At 41.2% G+C, this 22,455-nt stretch overlaps 1 protein-coding gene across 1 annotated transcript; it reads left to right on the top strand.

The window, feature by feature from the left end:
• Positions 1-406: 406 nt before the first annotated feature.
• TESPA1 (thymocyte expressed, positive selection associated 1) lies at positions 407-20,752 on the top strand. The gene is given in 10 exon segments (XM_016214344.2): positions 407-569; positions 1,465-1,507; positions 5,430-5,479; positions 6,072-6,125; positions 6,880-6,916; positions 7,186-7,284; positions 9,045-9,253; positions 10,987-11,792; positions 12,901-12,994; positions 20,547-20,752. Coding segments are annotated over 10 exon segments (1,761 nt in total).
• The last annotated feature ends 1,703 nt before the right edge of the window (positions 20,753-22,455 follow it).

Genomic DNA, 22,455 nt, shown 5'->3' on the forward strand with positions numbered 1-22,455 from the left:
TGGAAGATTCTGAGGCAGAATCCTTAAGGATTAAAGAAAATGTTTTCTAATACACCATTTCAGCTATCATGAGAAGTAGCAATTCTTTAAGTAGGAAGAGCTCTTGCAATGCCCCTTAAATCATGTTTGAAGTTTCTAGACTTACTGATTTGAAAGACTTGCCCTGGGGTTTGGATCGTTCAGAGCATTTCCTTTTTTCGGAAGATGGAATAAGGGCCAGACACCTCCTTCCTCCTCCTGAATGGGCAGAGGGGTCATGCTCCTTTGCGCAGATCTGGGAAGATGGGGGGCCGGGGGACACCTTGGGATTGGTGGTTTCTGGATAGAGGATGAGGGAGAATCACTGTGCTTCAACTCACAGGGCAGCTTCACGGTGGCAGGAGACCCTGAAGTCTGAGCCAGGGCCATGGAGGGCTCTGTGCTGAGCCCCGAGTCCTGGGAGAGGCGACGGGCCTGGCTCCGTCAGAGCCGCCACTGGCAGACCCAGGTCCTGGAAGAGGAGGCTGCGGCTGCCCTGCAGGGTGTCCCCGATCCTGAGCCTTCCAGCCTGGACGATGTCTTCCAGGAAGGTAAGAGGCAGGTGGACACCAAACAAACTTCCACGTTGTCTTTGGTAGGGAAAGTGTGGCAATAGGTGGGCAGTGGGTCCCTTCTAGGCCCTTGGGGGGGCTCATTTTGACTGGTTTAAATAAGTTTAAGGAAAGAAGGGTAAAGTAATACAAAATATGAATTATGTAAAAAAGAGACAGGCGTGAGATTAGGAAACAGGAGGAGGCACATTTTTGCATCAGCCTGAGAAGCTGTTTGTAGGACTTGAGGCCAGGGTCCTCTGTGAGTGTTTGGGGGTGTTTCTATTTTGTCCGTGTAACAAGGTCACACAACCCAAATGCCTAGACTCTAGCCACAGCTCTGTCACTAACAAGCTGTGTGACTTTGGCAAGTCCCTCACCTCTCTAAGACATAATTGTCTTATTTAAATAGTAATAGTGCCTTTTTTACATGCCTCTCAGAGCTTCTTTCAGGTTCAAATAAGTGGGGGAAATCTTATATAAATAAACCCATTCTTGTTTACTTAGGAAACAAAAATCTCAAATACAATATTATGCTTTTTGTTTGTTTTATTTTCTGTGGGTTTTTTTTTTTTTTTTTTTTTTTCCTTTTTTCAAGGGGAAGGATCCACCTCTATTCCCAAACCTTAGGGGAAAGAGAGCAGTGGGCTTGACATCCTGGGCATTTTCCAGGTTCCTGGGAGGAAGGGGACAGGGGGGTAGAGAGAAAAGAAATATCCACTATTTTTATACATGAGTATACTCCTCTCATATCTTAAAGAAAGTTTTATGGGGGCAGGGAAAGGAAGGATTTGTGACGTGGCTTATATAAGGATAAACTTGAGAATGGGGTGAATTGCAGGGAGGCAATCTGATTTCCTGCAGTTCTCACAGTGATCTTATCTGACTTTCCTAGGGAATCCAGTCACTAAGATTAAAGACTGGCTGCAGTCCTGTGGGTAAGTGCTGGTGAAGCAATGGGATTGAACGCAGTTGATGGTTGGATATGCTAACAAGCACTGACTCATGGAAACTCAGAAACAGGAAAATGGGTTTGAATTGGGCCTAATGATTAGAAGTGAGGTTGAAATGGGGGTGGGAGGGTAAGAGTTTGGGGTGAGTGTGGGCATTAGGGCTGTGAATCAAGTGCAGCTCGGGGATGAGACAAATTTACGGTGGAGGTCTGGAAATACAGGCTGGATCTGGTCTAAAGCCAAGAATGATGCAAATCTGCAGCTTTGGGGAACGGCTGGGCTGAGCTCCAGATCCCTTCTCTACTGCTTTTCCTTTCAGACTAGAGTCTAACACTGTGTAACAGAGGAGGTTAGGTTTCTAACTGTTCTTATGATCAGAGTAATTCATCACTATGCTGTTTATTTCTCCTGCAGAACACAGGACAAGGGGCTAAGGGTTTACTCCAGTCATTCAGAGCAGTGAAGAACTGGAGCAGGTACTTCAAGGCAAAACATAGTATCTCTTTCCTCAGAAACACTTTAAAATACAAGGCCTCGTACCCCATCAGCCTGTACCATTTTAGTCTCAGTCTACCCAGACTTCCGTGACCGTGACCTATTTAAGCCTGATCATTTGGGTGATAATGAAGTCTCAGAATTTATAACTCCTGCCTGCTCCTTATTTCCCCTCCAGGAACAGTTCAAGTTTTATATAGCCTTTAATCTAAAGTCATCTATTAATATATACATAAACCCATCCTTGTTTATTTGGTAGGAAATAAACAGCACTGAATAATCCAATGTTTATTTCAACTATAACCCAGAACACAATGTCAGGAAGGATTGATTTTGTGTTTTTGTTGTTTACAAAACATATCATCCTTGTAGTCCTAATCTGGTTCACAATTCAATGACTTCAAAGTCAATTAAGGGTAATCAAAATATAGAGAAGTAAAGTGAATGTAGGAATAGGAACGTCTGCAAGTTTTGGTGTGTCCTAAGATTTAAAATGCCTCACCAGATGTCAAAGTGAACCAGCTGTCTCAGTTAATGTCTTTATCTCATTAACTACTCTTGAGTTTTGTCAATTCACATCAACAATTATTAAGTGTGCATTTGCTGATTGTCTAAATGGTCTACAGGGTTGCCAAATAGTTTAAAATATGCTCCTTGGCTTCAAACGTACTATATTCTAGTTGAAAAGAATAAATTCACAGAAATATGAGATTGTAAACTTCAGAAATCACCTTTCCCCAACTGTATTTGACAGAGATAAACCATGATACAAAACATATGTTAAAAATGTAGCCTGGGCATTGCTCAGAGATCAAGGTTCGATTCCCTGTCAGGGCACATGCCTGGGTTTTGGGCTCAATCCCCAGTGGGGGGCACGCTGGAGGCAACCGATCAATGACTCTCTCATCACTGATGTTTCTCTCTCTCTCTCTCTTTCCTTCTCCCTTCCTCTCTCTGAAATCAATAAAGATATATTTTTTTAAAAAGTAGCCTGATAGTGAAAAGACTCCAAGATTGGAGCCTAATTCTTTTGCTAACTATCTGTGTACTGAAATTCTTTCTATCTCAGATTCCTCACCTATAAAGTGGAGAACTAGAATAATTTCAAAAGTTTCAATCGTTTTCAAAGCTTTCAAAGATTTAAATGGTATGATGTACATACAAGTGCTGTATGCTCTGTAGAGATATGTGAAGGGTAAGGTTTATAAAGCAGGGGCATTATGCTACTTTAAAATTTCACAAAATAAGTCTATCTACTTATTTTTTAAAATATATATATATAACTTTATTGATTTCAGAGAGAGGAAGGAAGAGGGGGAGAGAGAGATATAAACATCAATGGTGAGAGAGTCATTGATCGGCTGCCTCCTGTATCTCCTACTGGGGATGGAGCCCACAACCCAGGCATGTGCTCTGACCAGGAATCAAACCTCGATCTCCTGGATCCTAGGTGGATGCTCAACCGCTCAGCCACACCCAGCCAGCCTATCTATCTACCTTTTTATCAGAAAGGTATACTTACCCTGCTTCCAAGGTAACCAGTAGCCTGACTTATGGCATCATAGATAAGTTTTTCAGTTTTTTAACTTTATATAAGTAGAATCATATAACAAGTACTGTTTTATGTGTTTCTTTTGTTCAGCATTATGTTTGTGATGTTCATGTTTTGCAAGCAGCAATAGGTCATACATTTTATTGTTGTGTAGCATTAGATTATATATTCATCCTACAATTTATCCATTTTACAATAATTAGAGATTTGGGTCTTTCAATTCTGGGTTATGAAAATCATTTCTTTTGGTGAACATATACAGGCTTTTCCATTGATACACACACAGAAGTGCAATAGTAGGCTGTTTTTATTGTAGTTATAATAAAAGTTGGCTTTAGTAGCTACAGCACAAGCATTAAATGCAATAGTCAATCTCAGTATTCTAGTATTTGATTATATTAGTTATTATAGTGTCTTAGTAGCAATAGTAAATATTAATTTATATTAACATTTGTATTATATATACTAATGTATTTGTAGCATTATATTAAAATATATTTATGTAATAATGTTATATGTATAATAAAATAATGCTTTCTGTGTAATATTATATATCAGAAAGAAAGTATATATTTGTAGTTCAAGTTGTAGTATTAGAGTTGCCAGTTCTCAAGTAGCTTGGGCATCATTTCACATTTTATATCATACCTTGATGCACGTTTTTTTTTTTCATAAGGATATATAAAAATAGAGAATTTAGAAAACAGAGTTGATTTTTTCTGTATTGAAACAAAAGTACCATATACATACATATATGGGGGGGGGAGAAACAGAGGGAGAGGGAGAGGGATTTATTTTGTAAAATGTAAACCCAACTAATCTTCAGATGTTCAATTAGTAAGCCCAATGCCATTATTAAACATTTCATGAAGTGATGCTCCAATAGCCTGAGATTTCTTTGGATTGCTTGAACTGGCAAAGGAGAAGGCTCATTTAAGACCACTCCAATGGGACGGATGCACTCCAGTCCATTCCCTTGATAACTCACTTCAACAAGCCTTCTCTGCTCCATATGAGATTACATTCAAAGCATCATGTGCAACTTCCATTTTAAAACTCCCAGGAAAGCAAACTTGATAAAACTCACAACACATCAGTGCTTGAAGTGGAGCTTAGATAATAATAATATCTAGGCATCCAATCCCCTGTGTAATATTTGAGAACCTAGCCGCAGCAAGGAGCCAGGACTGGAATCCAAGTCCTCTGGTCCCAGTTCAAAGTTTTTTCACAAACTTTGGAACTCACCTGTTTTAGACAGAGAATGTCTTCCATGTTTATAAAACTGAGTTGTTTCTCATTACCATTTATGCTGATTTCCATCTGTTTTTCTTATGGAGATGGTAAATGTTTGATAAGCCCATATCTTGAAATGTAAAAATATAATCTCTAACCAAGAAACAGTTTCTGCTGCTTCATGAAAGACATGATATTCTGCAAGAATATGACTCAGAGAGAAGGAAGAGGGAGTGGGTAGATAAGATGACCTCCTAAAAGTTTTTTTTTTAATCTCTATATTTGCTTCTGCCACGTGGAAATTATGCACCCAAACCCATGCTTCTATAAATGTACATCTCTGGTTTTGTTTCTATTTTCTTTAGCTAGGAGCTTACCTAGAGAACTGTTGCTAAGCTAACTTTAGCCGTGGTCAGTATAATGGCAGCACTGCAGTCCCAGCTCCCCCTGACTACCTCCCTGAATGTCAGTCAGATAACCATTCTGTCTGGTTTTCTTCAACATAAAATCAATTTAAATACTACTGACTCACATTGAGAAATTATGTGAACTTGTGGCACATATTTGAGGAAAAGCTCCTTAGAAAATGTAGTGATCTTAACCTATAAGATTATTTTTGGTTTTTAGATACAATGAAGAAGGGTTTTTTGAGGAAGCCGGACAGTCCATCTACAATGGTGAGCACAGGCTCTGTTCTTCCTCCTATTGTTCCTCTCCCTAGAGAGAGAGTGTGTGTGTGTGTGTGTGTGTGTGTGTGAATGGATATGGATATGCACGTGCAAGTGCATCCATAAGAAGCCTAACTCTCTCATAACTACCTGCAAAATACCTATTAATTGTCACAAGCAGTCAGGAAGGTCCAGAAGATAAAGTAAGCACTAGCCGAGAGCCCACAGGCTCACCAGTGCTTGGAGGTTATTGTCCATTAGTGGTTACTCAACTAGCAATCACTGCTATGGGAAAAGAGCTTTATAAAATGTGTGTATATGTGTGTAAGTGCACATCCCCATGTGCTTACTACTTGGCAGAGGATTGTATACATGACGATGTGATGTAGGGGACAGGTTAACTATAGATGAGTGTCTATGTGATTCTTTCTGAGTCAAAATAATGTGATTTCTGAGGTAGTATATGTATGTACAGCTTGGGATAGTTTTGCAAACTGAGGATGTCTGAAGTGACTGTGTGGTTGTGTGTGTGTGTGTGTGTGTGTGTGTGTGTGTGTGTGTAAGCCTGATTTTCTGTGACCTTTGCCTGATTATTTGACAGGGTGCCCCAGCCATGGAACCAGCTTTGAAGATGACTTGACGCTTGGAGCAGAGGGTAAATGGCACAGCTCTCTGAGGTTGAGATTGAATCAGAGACTATACATAGGGTTACTTAAAGATAGAATGGAAGGGAATAACTGCAAAAGGAAGCAGCCCATTCCTGGGGTCTTATCCATAGGGAAAGAACAGTCTCAATAAGAGCTAGTGTGGAACTCAGAAAATATCACATGCCCAGAAATACTTCTACACCAACTTATCAGGTTGTCTACTGGTTCATAATTGGAGTTTTCCTTTGGACCCTGGGAAAATAACATATAAAATCACAATAACATTGGCTGCCCAGACATCTTTGAAAATAGTTTTCTCTCTGTAGGAAAACCTGAAGCAGCCTCAGTAGTGGGTATGAAAGAGACCGCACTGCAGGAAGATAAGGGCTTGAATAAAGATGGAGGTATAGCAACCTCCTCGTGTCTCCTGGGACCTGAAGAGAGTCATACGATAGAAAGTGTAGCCTGGAGAGCTGAATGGCTATCATTCTCAGGACAGAGGAACTCTTGCCTAGAAACCAGTCATGGTTCAGAAGTTCAGAGGCTCAGGGCCAATTGTTCTCTGCCACATCAGTCCACCTTCCAGGTCGGTGCCTGATAATCTTTAGATTCCTCCGTAAAGAGTGGAGTTCATGGGGTTCAGCTATCCTGTCCTAGTGGCAGAGGGGAACAGAGGAGGTTGAGTTTTAAATTCAGAGGGGCAGCTTAGGTGACTGTCATTTTCCCTTCTAACTTCCTCTTCACTTTCTGTTCCTTGTCCAGCCACACTGCTGGCCACCAATGGCAAACTCTTCTCTGGGTAAGTGTAAGGTCAGCAGGTTAAACGGTCTCTCCTTCAGGAGCTACTGAATTTCGGTAAGTGTCAGGGTCAAAGAAATTAAAAACAAAGAGCTAAAATTTTACAATGGAGTGATATTTTCCAATCAGTAATGAAGTCATAGACTGAGTTTTCACAGTAGATGGTTCAAAGGTACCCAGTCAGGAGTGACTATGCCCGGCAGGGGTGTCTTGGAGCCAGAGTGCAGATTGCATACAAGATTAGTATGACGTCATGTCTGACCCCTGCAGGAGTTTCCTAGAGACAGCCCGGCCCTGCCACCTACTAGATCTTGGCTGCAGTTTGGCTTCCAGCAGCATGACTGGTGGGACCAACAAGACTAGCTCAAGGTAAGTACCAAGTTTTGCAGGGGTAGAAGGATGGGGTAGATGAGAAGCAAAAAAGAATGGAACCAAGTACCGTTGCCCATTTTTTCTGGGATATCTTACTGGAGCTTTTATATAGTCACGTGCTTGAGGAGTATGACCATACGTTCTTCAAGAACAGTAGGGAATACAGAGGAACCTGCTGCTCAGAACTGGATGCTAGGTGTAGAAATAACAGGTGTCTTTTCACTGAACTTTATACCCCAGGAGGTGGTACCATCACAGTTCCTGGGCTTAGTCTTACTAAGTTTTCAATAAACAATCAATAAATGTATTGATTTATTGATTGAAGGAAGCAACAAAATATTGATTCATTCAGGCAATTTTATATTCCTTAATGCAGGCCAGGCAATGACTATATGGAATTTGAAAAGATGAAGAAGATGAAGAGCTTGCTACCAGGAGTTCAATAATCCAATAGAGTGAACAAAATAACATAAAAATAGCTTTAAAACAAGATGGAAAGTGATGAAAATTAATGTGGTATGATTAAAAGCATCTGGAATTTCAAGTCAAAGTTTGAATTTGATACCTGGTTCTGAGACTTATTAGCCATATAACTATCTTTAATGACTTGTCCTTACAGAGCCCTAGCCCTGGCCATACTCCAGTTCAATTAAATCTGCATCTCTTAAAATAAGACCCAGACATCTCCATTTTTTAAAGCCCCCCCACCCAAAGTGATTCTAATTTTCAGCCATGGTTGACAACCAATGATCCAGACTTAGGCTCACGATTCAGATAAGGAAACTTGAGACCAGGGAAATAAAATCAGCACTTAGGTAACAAACATGAAAGTAGAGCCAGGGATTCCAATTATCCAGCTATTAATTAAATAAGATGGTATCTATTTGGATTAAAAAGCCCAGCATCTTTTCTGAAGAGACAGTGATTATTCAAAGTCTCAAATAATCCACAGGCCCCCCCCCCCATTCTTGTTTGGGATGTATAGTTATTGAGCTCTGTGTCACCCAGCCTGGAGGAACACAGATTCGGATGTAGATAAGTGTTGGTGCCATAAAGAGAGAGTGCTTGATCTTCTGTAATGTAGGGCTTCTGTACTGAAAATGGTGCTACAAAGGGGTCTACTTCTCAAAATCAGGTTCTGAACATACCTATACAGCACGTCTTCATATAACGTTGTTTTTTTCAACGCCATTTTGTTACAGCATTGATTAGAGAAACTTAACAGCTGTTTATAACAATTAGCCTATGGTAAATTCGATTTCATTCCATGTTGTTTTGCTTAAAGTCACAGAACCTATTGATGACATTAAGTGAGGACCTACCATATTGAAAAACTTTTATCCTCAGAGTGAGAATAAAATGAGTTTTATGTCCCCTACACACACATTCCCAGACAACTGCTAAGGGCAAACTGGGTGACAAGTTGCAAAGCACTTGGCAGAAGCCAGCTATGTCATAGTACATATGCACAAGTCAGAACTGATTGGTTAATAACACAGCCACAGATTTCTTTGCATCTCTACTGATTTTGATTGTTCAAATCCTCTCTTAGTACATTTTCATTCACCTGTAATCAGTTATTCAAAGTACTATGATAGATTTTTATTCAATTTTTAAACCACAGCCGCATTGTAATTCCCATGTTTCAGACAGAGAATTTAGGTTCAGAGAAATAAAAGCTTTTCTCAAAGTCAAAGATACTTGGATTACACTGTGCCTCAAAATTGCCCCTACTTACCTAAACTCCCTTTTTTCAGCATCTCTGAAATTCTGGACAAGGTGCAAGAAGATGCAGAAGATGTCCTCTTCAGTCTGGGCTTTGGTCAGGAGGACCACAAAGACACTTCTCGGATTCCTGCCCGATTTTTCACCAACCCCTCCCAGGCCAGAGGCATTGATTTCCAGCTCTTCCTGAAGGCCCAGGTGCGGAGGATCGAGATGGAGGACCCTTGCCTCATGCTGGCCAGTGAGTGTTCCCCAAATCCGTGCTCTGCTTCTCCCCGAGCCTCCAGGGAGAGACCGATGGACCCAAATCCTACCTTCTCCTGATTAGCTTCACTTTGTCTCTTGTGTCCGTCTTCTCTTATGTTGTCTTCAGTGCAGATGGGAAATGCTGACATCTCCTTCTCTCTCTTGAAATTCTCTTCTCGAGACCTCATATCACCGTAGTTTTCTGTAAGCCTTCTCCAATCGGAACAATATCTTTAAATCTCACCCTTGTTTTCTATTTCTTAGTTGGAATTATCAAATGTACCCATTTACAGCCACTGCATTAAAATAATTTCCATTTAGGACAGTGGTTCTCAAAGTTCAATATGTTAAATTGCACGGAGTTTACAAAGCATTCATATTCACAGGTTTTTCCTCCAGAGAAAGAGGGGCTCAGGGATATTTACTTTAAACAAGCACACAGATGATTCTTATGGGTAATCCTTAGACGACATCTAGGGAAATGATAATTTAAGTTGTACTGATTCCATACTAAGGAAAAATGTGAGAGGGCTTGTCTATCTTGATGAGGTATAAAAGACTCTATTTGATTCTATATGTTAGAATATATTTCAAATCATATCCTGCTACACCCAAAACATGAAGGCATTTCTGACAGTGTTGTTTCCAATTCTTTGCATGAGATTCAACCTAAAAGCTTGGTAGAAATTAGACTCCTGAGCGCCACCTGCTGAAACAAGGATTTTGAATTGGAGTATTTTCACAACATAGATGATTTAGTCACACTCTTGAGGATGATTATTGAATTTGTTGTATGTGCCAGGTACATAATTAGGTGTTAAATTCCTGAATCACAATAGCTAGATAAGAGGAACATGATTCTTGCCTTCAGGAAGGTTACAATATAATGGATCTATGGTTTATCACAGCTCTCTTCAAACATGGATGTGCACATAAATTACCAAAGGATACTGTTAAAATGCTTGGGATATAGTCTGAGATTCTGAATTTATAACAAGTTGCCAAGCAATGCTGATGCTACTGGACTACTAGTCACGCTTTGAGAAGCAAAAGTCTGATAGAAATGATAGAGTGCATCTAAATTTCTCTACTCTAATCCATTGCCTAGTCATTGCTATCCTCAGATTTGTTGCTGTCGAGAAGCCTTCTATAATCTTAAAGTTTTGTTATAAAAAAATGTTATTTTGTTGTTTCTTATTATGTTTTTCATCTAAAACAAACACAGTGATGGAGGTCATTGTTTAGAATATACTACAGCACAAAGATATGCTAACTCAAGATATAGAAATGTTTCTCATCCCGTATAAAATTAATTTTGGGGATAATGTAAAATACCTACTTGGTATGAGGAGTTTAGAAATAAAGAAAGTGGAAGGAGACTTGACTTCAGGTGGTAAACACACAATATAATATACAGATGATATATTATAGAATTGTACACTTGAAATCTATATAATTTTATTAACCAATGTCACCCCAATAAATTCAATAAAAATTAAAAAAACAAATCAATAAAATCAAAAAAGGGAAGGGATTCTGGGTGTCAGAAATCGAAGTGAGAGAAACACTAATGAGGAAATTGTGTTTTAAGTTTAGAAAGGCTATTGAAGGGAGAAATTCAAGAAATAATTTGATTTTTTAAGTTTAGGAAAGCTATTGAAGGGAGAAATTCAAGAAATAATTTGCTGATAGCCCCCCAGACTCACCATCTTCAACCCTTGTACCCAGGCAGGTTTAAGCAGGTGCAAACACTGGCTGTCACTGCTGATGCCTTCTTCTGTCTCTACTCCTATGTGTCTAAGACACCTGTCCAAAAGTTCACACCATCCCACATGTTCTGGAATTGCAACCCACCTGATGTGCCATCCATCAAGATTCTGGCCCCAGAACCTGAACCTCAGTCACCCAGAGAGCGTCTCCGGAAAGCCATCTCAAAAATGTGCCTGTATACGTGCCCCCGAGTTCGGTTATCACCACCCCACAATACTCCCAAAAAGAACAGTTTGGACCAAGTGGTGTGGGAAGTGATGGACAGAGTGAGGGGAGAGAAGCTGGTTCTTCAGCAAGACCCCGAGCCTGGGCCAGGCTCACAGGAAGGCCTTGAGCCCCCTGTCAGTGGCACAACGCTGCCTGCAACCTGTTCATGTGTCCTCAGCCCTAAGGAGGACACACAGCAGGGGATGCCCACAGTGCGCGCCCCGCCACAAACTCTGCACTCGAACCCCGAGACACCCTGTTACACATGTTCTCTGCCCAGAGCAGACCCACAGTGGAGCACAGACCCTGCACAGGTAAAGAGAAAACTGTGGGGTCTGCAGGCCACCACTAAGGAAGCCCACTCAGTCAAGGATGAGACCTTCTGGAAAAGGAAGAGCAGAGCAAGAAAGAGCCTGTTTCAGGAGAATCCCACAGTCAGGAAGGTTAAATCGTTGGACCTGTCCGTCAGCCAGCAGAAATGGAAGCAGAGCCTAGAGAGAGCGGAACTGCGCCGGTCTCTAACCCAACGGCCGCAGGACACTTTTGACTTGGAAGAGGTGAGTAGATTGGAGGTGCAGCAAGAATGGCAGAGAAAGGCTCGGAATTCTTGTCCTCAGGTAAAGGGAATCCAGCCTCCCTGTCCTCATCAGATATACCGATTCTTGAATTACATTCAGAAACCTTTGGGAGTGAGCAAATATAAATGGAGAAAAAGAAACAGGTTTGGTTTCTCAAGGAGGAGGAGACCAGAACTGCTTTTCTAATTCCTCATCTGATCCGTTCTTCTTGGAGTTTCTCATCAAGCACCCCTGCCCCTATCACTTGTGGGATCCACACAAGAGTAGAGATCAGTTATACACTAAGCTAAACACTGTTAAATAAAATATTTTCACTCCTACCTTGACAAATATGTAACCATAGAGACCTGGAAGTCCAGGTTCAAATCTAGAATTCTTAGACGCTTAGGACTTCTGTGCTAGAACATAGCAGTGTGGGCAGAGCCACTCTCCAGCCCCTGGTCTGTCCCTTTCTCTTTCCGTGCCAAGATCTGTCCTGAACCATCAGGGATTTCATATACAAGTGTGTGAACAGCCCAGTCTGTAAATCCAAATGCCTCATACGCCCTACCCACACAAATAGCCGTCCATTGGCCATCACTCAGGCCCCAGAGTGCATATACTAATAGAGAAGATGGCACTTGAGAGAACAGATACCAAGCAAAACCAGTGCAGTTCACTGAAGCAGGCTTAGGGCCTTTTGAGCAGCATATTTGAGATTCTGAGTAACCAGAACATGGTCTAGAAGGATCTAGGTGGGCACATTCCCTAGGTCCACCAACTCTTTATCCCATGGACTCTCAAAAACCCAGGACTCCTCTTGCTGAGGTCTATAGTACTGCCACCAAGTGCAAGGGTCTCTTGGAAAAGCTCTCAAGTCTTTGCCACCAAGAGAATGTGTGATGACTCAATATATTATTTGTGTGTGTGTCACCTCTCACTGAGAGCTATACCTCAGCTCCTGCCTTTCTCCCTATTGGGCTCCTGCCACAGGAGAAGAGGCCAAGTCCTCCAAGTATACTCAGACCCCTTCCTCTACAGCTGCCTGCCATCCTGCACTTTTCCCCACCACTTGCTCTGACTAGTTTTGCTGGGATCTTGGTTACAGGTGCAAAGCAACAGCGAGGAGGAGGAGACCCACTGGGCCCACAGACCCAGACCCCCTCACCTCTACCGGACTTATGACAGCAAAGACTCAAGAAGTAAGTGTCTCTCTCTCTCCCTCTCTCTCTCCCTCCCTCCTTCCTTCTCCCTCTCTGGCAGTGGCTCTCAAACCTGGCTGATATTTTGTTTATAGGCTCCTAGGGTAATTCTACTATGTCTGGATAAATACTCCTCTAAATCAGTGGTTCTCAGAAGTTAGCATCAGAATCATCTGGAGGACTCGTTAAAATACAGATGGCTGGGCCCCAACTCCCAGAGTTTCTGATTAACTAGGTCTAGACAGGGGCTGGGAATTTGCATTTCGAACAAGTTCCCAGGTAATGCTGATGCTGCTGGTCTGGAGATCACAGTCTGAGAACTGCTGTCCTGGGGGAAATTCTGTATAACCTTAATATTCAAAATGTAGACTGCAGGCCAGCAGAATTAACATCACTTGGAATTTTGTCAGAAATTTAGAATCTCAGCCCCAGACCTGATGAATCACCATTGTATCAGATCCTTAGTGATTCTTTTGCACATTGAAATTTGAGAAGCATTGTAAAAATTTTGTAACAGGTGAGGAATGATCATGGAGATTTATATGCCAGCACCTACTTTTTTAGCTACTTTCTAATCAGCCCACATCATAGGACTTAGGGAAGACTCCTCAGTGTATCTCACAGCTTTGCTCATTTAGGCTCTGTGTCCCTTTCTGCAATGAGGGTCTGACGCATGTAGCTCCTCTCCCCCCACTCAAAGGACAATGAATCTCACATACGAAGTTATTGCCCCTAAAATGTCTTTCCTCTTGATGTGAGTTTTGAACAGTAACTCTTTCAGAGGCATCCCCTATACATTTGAACATTATGGCTAAAGATTTATTATTTAAACTAAGTGAAACTTAATCTCATGTAGTTTTTACCACCTGTATCCTAGAACCACAGATAACATGACATCAGGGATAATGATTTTTCCAAGGTAATAGGAATTGAAACCTTTCTCGAATTAAGTAAATGAATCCAGATTCATCTGGCTTACAGTTCCCTTCATTTTGCATATCTTAGTACTATTTGTTGCCCTTCCTAGCACAGTAGCTTTTTTGGTTAATACTCCAAAATTTCAGTGTTACTAATTTCAGTGTCACAAAGATCTTTGCAATTCTAACTCTCTGAGCTCTAACTCTGTGGTTTTTGTCCCTAATGGCTCTCCTTTCTCCTTACCCATTACCTTCATCTCCAGGTTTACAGCTTGTATGTATGCAGTTAGTCACTCACGAAAGAGGTAAATATCAGAAGGCAGTAGTAATATGTTACATGTGGTTGAAAAAGTTTAAGATATGGAAACAAAAGACACAACTCCTACTAGTTCTTGCAGAAATCACTTTAGTTTTGTCTTACTACATAGGAGAATAACACACACAGGCAGTAGCCTCCCCCACCACCCGTGGGGCATGTGTTCCAAGGCCCCCAGTGGATGCCTGAAACCGCAGGTAGGACTGAACCCTATATGTACTGTGTTTTTCTGAGAATACATACCTATGATAAAGTTTAATTTATAAATTAGGCACAGTAAGAGATTAACAATGACTAATAAGAAAATAGAACAATTGTAACAATATATTGTAATAAAAGTTATGGAAATGTGGCATCACTAAGTAAAATAAGAGTGACTTGAACACAAGCTTTGTGATAACCTGCCAGTTGATCTGAAAATGGAGATGGCTACTGAGTGACTAATAGGCAGGGAATGTTTAAAGTGTAGAGACTCTGGACAAAGGGATGATTCACGTCCCGAGTGGGATGGAGCAGGACTGTGAGAGATTTCATCACTACTCAGAACAGCATACAATTTAAAATTTGTGAATTGTTTATTTCCGGAATTTTTCATTTGATATTTTCAGACTGTTAACCATGGGTAACTGAATCGTAGAAAGCCAAACAACAGATTAGCAAGGGACTAATGTATAGAGCTTTGCTCAAGTGCTCTTTGTCCAGCAGATGTCAGCCTTGCACAAGAAAATACCAAGATGTCCAGCATCACAGGCCCTGTGCAGGATCTATATGGTTATGCCAGGGAGGAAGTATTTCTAGGAGCTACATATTTCAAATAAGTTACTAGATCCCATTTTCTGCTATAGTGATGTGATTTCATTACAGCAAGAGAGGTTGCAGTTAGAAGTGCTGTATTTCATTTATTCTAATGTGTACAGTTTTCCACACTTTAATCTCTCAAATAGAATGGATCTTAACAATTGTCATTGTCAGCCACTGTACTTGTCTAATTTTTTGGCCTCCTTAGTAGAATATAAAATAATTATAAGTCTTACAAATGATGGCTTATCAGATTCAACGAAGCACAGTAACTTTAGGCAGTAAATGCACTTAGTCTCTCAGGTAAACGAGGAAGTGATTTTGTTGATTTTTTTTTTATGCCTCTCTAGAAGAATGAGAGATCTTGTCTTCACTGACACATTCTTTGGCTGAGACAGGGATCACAGTGGTTCTCAAACCTTTCCAGTTCTCTGTGAATTTGTTTAATCATCTTTTCACAAAGCTATGGACTGTCTCTCTCAAGCATCCTTTAAGAGATCACAGGAAGGAGAGGATAGCCACGAGAACAGCTCAGTTCTGCCAAAATTAAAGACTGCATGAGAAATATGGAAGGGGAAATTCACTTACCACCATCAAAGGTAGAGTTAGGTGGGACAGTCCCTCAGATCTACTGAAAAACAACCCCACTGTCTCTTCTAGGGTCTGTAATTATCTCCTAAAATCGCTGTATCAAGTCCCAGAAGTTAATCTACTATTGATTATCAGGCATGGGAGGGGTGAGAGCATGAGTAGGAAGTGGTAGCAACACCCAACCAGCCACTGTGTCCAGTTTGTATAGTCCTCACATTGCACAAAGACACCCACTGAAAGAGGCAAATGTGGTTCAAATCCAGCTCTACGGAGCTTACCACCCAAAATCTCAAGAGTCTTCATCAGTTCCTTTTTTCTCTTAATTCATCTACATAAGGTGAGTACCTTTTCATAACTAGCACAAGGGCACCTTTTCTGTTAAAAGAGGATCTGGTCCCCAGCTATTAGCTTTCTTCCCTCCCACTCTATCATTTAGTCTCTACCAGAGAAGCCTTACTCTCCCTCCAAGTTCCCGGGAAAGGATGACTGTCATCATTCTCCATCATTTGCACCATGCTCAAAAATTTCAAATTCATAGCCCTTTTATTGGTGCCCTATTGCTGAAATTTAAACCAACTGACCTTTACCACATTTATAAAAGGCAGGGCCAAGGAGGTTTTTAATTTTTGCTATTTGTTTTTTACCAGATCTGAGGTAACACAAGCCAATAGATATCTATTTGTGAAGTGATCATATATGGATATGGGAGGTTTCATTTTATGGTCAACTCTTCTTGTGGCAGTGACAGAAGAGACAGGAAGGATTGGGGGCTGGTACAGCGCATAGGATAAAAAAGATAACTAGTGTGACATAATCCCATAGGGGATTGATCAAAGTGCTTGGTGGAACCTATGTGGGCCAGGTAGCTATAGACTTGCTCTTTGATGTAAGATTTTTCCATATGATAATATTAACAATGGCAAATATATATAGGGTTCACTGCATGTCAGACACTACTATCCTTAGCAATTTATGGGAATCAAATCATTTATGGTGTATGTTTTTTATTGTTTCCCACTTTGTAGACAATGACACTGGACAGTTATTTTTATACCTAAATAAATTCCGAAGAGAAACTACTAGATAGGAAGTACAGGGAGAGATGGGAAAGGGAGAGAGGACATCGTTAGAATGTGACAATTATTTTCTGCCCATTTATAATTCTTATCAAGGTTGTTTTGTGCCTGTTGGGGAAATATAATTAAAAACAAAAATCTTCTTCCATCCCAGAAAGCCTCTACAAAAAATATATAAGAGAGAGAAAACAGTTTTATTTTTAAATAAGCGTTAAACCAGAATATGATGGGCATCACAGGCAAACCACAAGTGAGATTGCAAAGTCAGAAAGAAATTTCACTTCCTATATAGCCAAGTAAATACAACCCATTACACACATATCAAAATAATAACTAGTCCTCAAGTCAGAGGACTGACAGCACCATCGGTCACACACCGTTCGTCCTGCATGTACCTGGTCACTTGGGTGGCCCACTGCGTTAGCTAATAGCCTTTATCCAAAGGCATAATAAAAGCTCTCCTTTCTCTATGGCAGAGGTAGTTGTGAGTTGGAGCCAAGCACCTAAGTCACACTCCTACCTTCCCATGAAGAAGGAGAGGCAGGGGCGCCATGGTACTTGAGGCTTACATTCCCTTAAGAAACACATTCCTGGATTGTAAAGGTGACCAGAGGCTTAGTATAGCCGTTTAAAAAGATTTGCGTACATTTCAAAGACACAAGTAAAGAGCTTAGAGGTTTTCTAAAGAAACACGCTTTAAGAAAAGGTGGGGGAGGGGAGGAGGCCTCCTTCACACCCGGGAAAATTAAGCTTATTTTTCATTTGTGTCCCCGGTTCACCTCTGCGTATCTCCTCCCTTCCCTGGCCTTCCCTTCACCTGTATGGCCCCGTTCTTCCTCAGAGCTGCGGGAGGCAGGAGAGTCTCTCTCTGCATTGCATAACGCTCATTTTCTGGCTTACGCATTTCAAATGTTTCAATGGCTTACCGAGGCTACATCCAAGGCCCGCAAGCCCCGCAACTTCAGGTCAGCATTCACATAGACTGCAGTGTAAGCATTGCTCCTGGAGATGCGCAGAGCAGAGGCCTGGCTCCATCACTGTCTTACCCAGCCCTTCAGGTAGAAAGTACCTCTAGGGAGTATACAGCACTGTCAGAGATATTATCTCATGTAAATCTTAGAATCATACAGACTACATATGAGAAGAAAAATGACCCAGCAAGATCATGTAACTAGTTAGTTAATATCATAATCAGTACCAGAATTCAAGTCTCCTGACTTCCAAGCCAATGCTCTTTTCATGAGGTCACACTGCCCTGAGTGTGCAGGAGTTCAGGCCGTGGCTGTGGGTCAGAGCAAGTCTCGCATCTGGGGCCTGGACCTGCCCTAACGCTTGGAGCTTTGCCACCACTGGTCCCACTTGCCTTCTTACAAACTCACCGGCAAGGGGAGTATTAGACAGATTAAGCAGGCACGATCACCGGATGCATGTGGCTCAGAGTTCAGGAAAATCACCAATTACTTTGATTTAATTTCATTAGATGCCATGGGGACATAGAAAAATGAACTTCCCAGAGGATGACATTTCCAGGTGAATCTGGACAGATGAGTAAAGGTAGTGGGCAGACACAGAAGAAGCAGCAGGACATTGATATCCTAGTTCAAGGGAACACGTTCAAAGGCAGAGGAATGGAAAATCACAGCGTCATCAGAAACTTCACCTTGTGCCTAGTGGGAGAAAGGGGATATGTGGGAGAAGGTCGAAATTAAGACTAGGAAAGATTAATAGAAATCAGATTATGAAACAAAGTCTTCTATGTTGTTTTAAGTATTTTGATTCAGTGTAGGAAGATAGGGAACCACTTAAAATTTTACAAAGGAATGATATGATTAGATTTATCTTTTAGAAAGATAATTCTGGCAGAGGTATAAGAAATGGACAGACTAGGGAGCCAGTGGAGGAAGGGAAGTCATTCAAGAGCTTACCACAGAGGAGAAATGTGATGAGCAGAAATAGGTTGAGAGTATTGGGAATGGAGGGGAAGAAGAGTGGGATTTTTAATATATACAGTGGCTAAACCTAGTGTTTAGGAGGCATGAGGTGAGAAGAAAGAAACAGAAATTTCCAGGTTTTTTTATTGGGTGACTAAGTGAATATTAATGTCTCTTTATTAAAAACAGGCTACAGTAGAAGTAACAAAATGGAAGGCAAATATTTTAAAGTAAAATTTTTAAAAATTAAAATGACTCTCATGCAAACATAAGATAAACATGTTTAAAGATTTTACTCATTAGTTAATAAGTGTAAAAGTAATATGTTTGAGCTGTCCAGAGAGTATTTGAGAAGCTAGTTATATACAGACAACCTAATAGATTGCCCCGTTAGCTACAAAACTGGTTAATATTCAACAACACCATAAATTCTAATGTCAGGGAATACTGATCACACTGGAAAGAAATTATTTGCATCTCTGCTCAACATAAATTTTCAAGGTAATCTCTGCCCCTACAGAGTTAGCAGATAGCCCTGTAAATAGAAACTCAAGACTAATCCTATACCGAAAGGACACCTGGAAATCTTGTTTGCCTATTTTCAAGTTTAGAGCAATTTGATGAGTACAGATTTGGATACGATGAGTTCGGGCACTTCTGAAATACTAAAGTAAAAAAGTCCACAAGACAGCTGAATATCTTAATTTGAGGAGACTTTTTTGAAATTCAATGCTTACTTATAATAAGTGAAGGCATGAAAATAATAGCTCACCTAGGGAAAACAGGAGTTAAAATGAAAAAGAAACCCTTAGGAACATTAGCACTTACGGACTGAGCAAACAAAAGATATTCATAAAGGAGTGGTCTTATTGATTGGGAAAAGAAAGTTTCCGATAGAAGCCAAATGAAGTTGGTTTTAAGAAGGAGGGTGTAGTCCTCGGTAACATGTCATAAAATACCCATTAGGAATGAGAAAGCAAAGATGCCGTTGGATTTGCAACTCGATAATGATTAGGAACCTTGATAAGACTATTTTTATTTGTGTGACAGGACTTTAAAATATTAATGCAAGTGAATAGGAAATTATGCAAATAAGGTAAGTAAAGGGGTCAAGAGACTCTACCGAGTGTTTCTTGCTTTTTGTTGTTTTTAGGATGGGGAAGGTTTGAGCATGTATATTTGCTAAAGGGAAAGAATCAACAGGGTGGGAGAGAGTATAGTTCTGGAGGGAAGGGAGAATGATGACCTGAGGTCTCTGGAGAATTAGAATGAGTTGGGAGCCAAAGCACTTTGGGGTGAAGGGTGGGTTAGTCATGAACTTCCGGTGCAAATCTTTGTCTGAGATTAGAGGAAAGGGAAAAGGACAGGTGTGAATACAGTTACATCGGTCATTTGGGGAAGAAGCCAAGAAATTTCTGCCTATTGGTTTCTCTCTTTTTCCTGTTGTGTCATCCCTAAAAGTGGGATGCAGGGAATTTCAGGAAGATAGGAAGATTTGATTTGTCACTATGGAGAAAGGATAAGAGAAATATTTATTAACAGAAACATGTAGTAACAGTTTAATAATGCTGGGATTAAAAGGTGAAAAATGCTGGGATTCAGCTCAAGGTGCAGAACATGGGTTGGCAATGGTCTTATAATTTTCTACAGCAGTGCTCAGTAATATATATATAAGAATAAGAATAAAGTATAGGTATACTTTTATAAGTATAAAAAAGAAGTAAATGCTTCCAGAAATCTCACTTCCTAGTGAGAAGAGCAAAAAGCCTGTCACATGACTCTGCTGCTGCTGCTAATAACTTTAAATATTACTTATATAGTGAGAAACATTTCCACAGGTGGGGCATAAAAGTTTCTACCAACGCCAATACCCAAAATTGTCTCAAAAATGCATGATGTGCTTCCTTTTCATTCGCACCGCAGGCTTTCTCCACCAGCACAACAGCACATGCTCTGACAGCAGTGGCTTCGTGGAAGAGCCTAATTCCCACCTCTTCTAGCGGGAGTTGACACTGCCTCCGACATCCGGCTCCTGCTCCAGGGCCCTACAAACGCCTGCCCTCAGCAGGAGAGAGGCAGCATGGTACACAGGGAAGACCAGGCTGAGAGACTTGGAATCTACGTCCTGACGTCATCAAGTGCACGCACAGAGAAGGACCTTAGGCACGTCTCTTCATTTCTCTGCGTGTTGGTTTCTCTACTACCTGGGTATTAGAATACATTCTATGAAAAGTGATAAACTAGACAAAGACTGAATTTTCTCCCGAGCTTTGACACTGCCTAGGACAGTGAGAGGATTTAAGGATGATGAAGTTTGAAAGACAAGGGTTGCTACTGGAATGCTCTCAAAGGGCTCAAGCCAAGCGAGGAAGGAAAAATCCCACTTTCAGGCTCTGAAGCCATGATGCAACCCACAGTGGGATTCCCTCTGAGCCTCTATTCATCCTTACGTGCTCCCAATTAAATTCCAGAGTGTCTTGCACAACACCAGAGTCCTGTTTTTCTTCTTGAGGCTTCATCCAAGAAGACCCACTTGCAGCCTCCCCCATAAAACCAGATTTTCCCTCTATCCCAAATTTTGTATTTTCATAGGAAGAGAGATGAGTGAAATTCTCTCTTCTTGGCCGTTGCAAAAAGTTATGGTATTTTCTGCTGGCAGAAAAGAATACAAATAAAAATGTTTTAAAACCTTGCCATGTTTTTAGAGAACTAACAGTCATGCTTTGTGTTGGATGGAAAATGTTGACAAAACATTTTCAACAAACAGGGCTTGAACACCTGCAGTGCTCTACCATGAGGCAGTATGTGGTACAGACATCTTAGATACATTGCTCCCCAAAAAAAATTTTAGTGGAGTGAGAGAGGTCCCTCTCTCTCTCTCTCCCGCACGCAAACACACACGCACACATTTCCAGTAATGTATTACTTGGTTGCCTAATAAGTTGCAAAACAGCAAAGACCAGAAGAGAGCGATTTGAGGGAAATCATAACCATGATGAGTGTTAAAGAAAAAAAAAATCACACCAAATACAGCGTGCTGACAGAGGTTGATTTTATTCTGATACTATTGCCAGCAGTAGGGGAGAGAGCAGAGATGACATCTAATACCTAGGTGGAAACAACAGGCTGTGAGTTTTTAAGAGCTGGGATGGCGGAACCTTAGACATCTATCTGTGTCTGGTAATTAGCCTTACCCAACGGAAAAGTAAACCTCCCAGTATCTTCATGACAACTTGGAGCTAGGGCCTCCCTGTCCCCACCATTGAAGTTAGGCTCTTATCTTTCCACAGAAACTGGGAGATAAGGCACTATCTTCCTGGGCTTTACATTATAGAGGCAGGGTTCTCAGGTCCCTTCCTGGGTTGTCAAACTGGAATGAGGCAGGGAGAAGACTTACATCTCAAAGGGACAAAGAATTTACAATAAAATTCTCTAAAGCCAATGCTCTAATGAAAAGAGGTCAGAGGCTAGTGCCAGGAAAAAGCCTGCCCAAACTTCAGTCAAGCTGAGGGAATGTTAAAGCCATCCTGGTCTTGAGAGAGGACAGAAGGACCTGCGATTAAGTCATTTAAAGAGCCTGAGAGACTGAGGGCGCCTGCCCACATCTGGTGGAGGAAATGGGCTGGGGCTGCGGAAGAGGCAATCCCTACACTGAGCTTCACCAGGAGCCACCACTAGATACAGGAATAAACAACTGAAGGCTTCCAAGGGGTGTGTCTGGCGGGAGGTGGGGACAGCGTTCTAGAGGTCGGGTATGGTCGGGACAACCTCCTTTGCTCCCCTCAGTGCCCACAGCCCTTGAGAAGTAACTGGTGGATCCGCACAGGCAATA

Source organism: Miniopterus natalensis, chromosome 2 (genome assembly GCF_054644295.1).
Source record: "Miniopterus natalensis isolate mMinNat1 chromosome 2, mMinNat1.hap1, whole genome shotgun sequence".
In the NCBI taxonomy this organism is placed as follows: Eukaryota; Metazoa; Chordata; class Mammalia; order Chiroptera; family Miniopteridae; genus Miniopterus; species Miniopterus natalensis.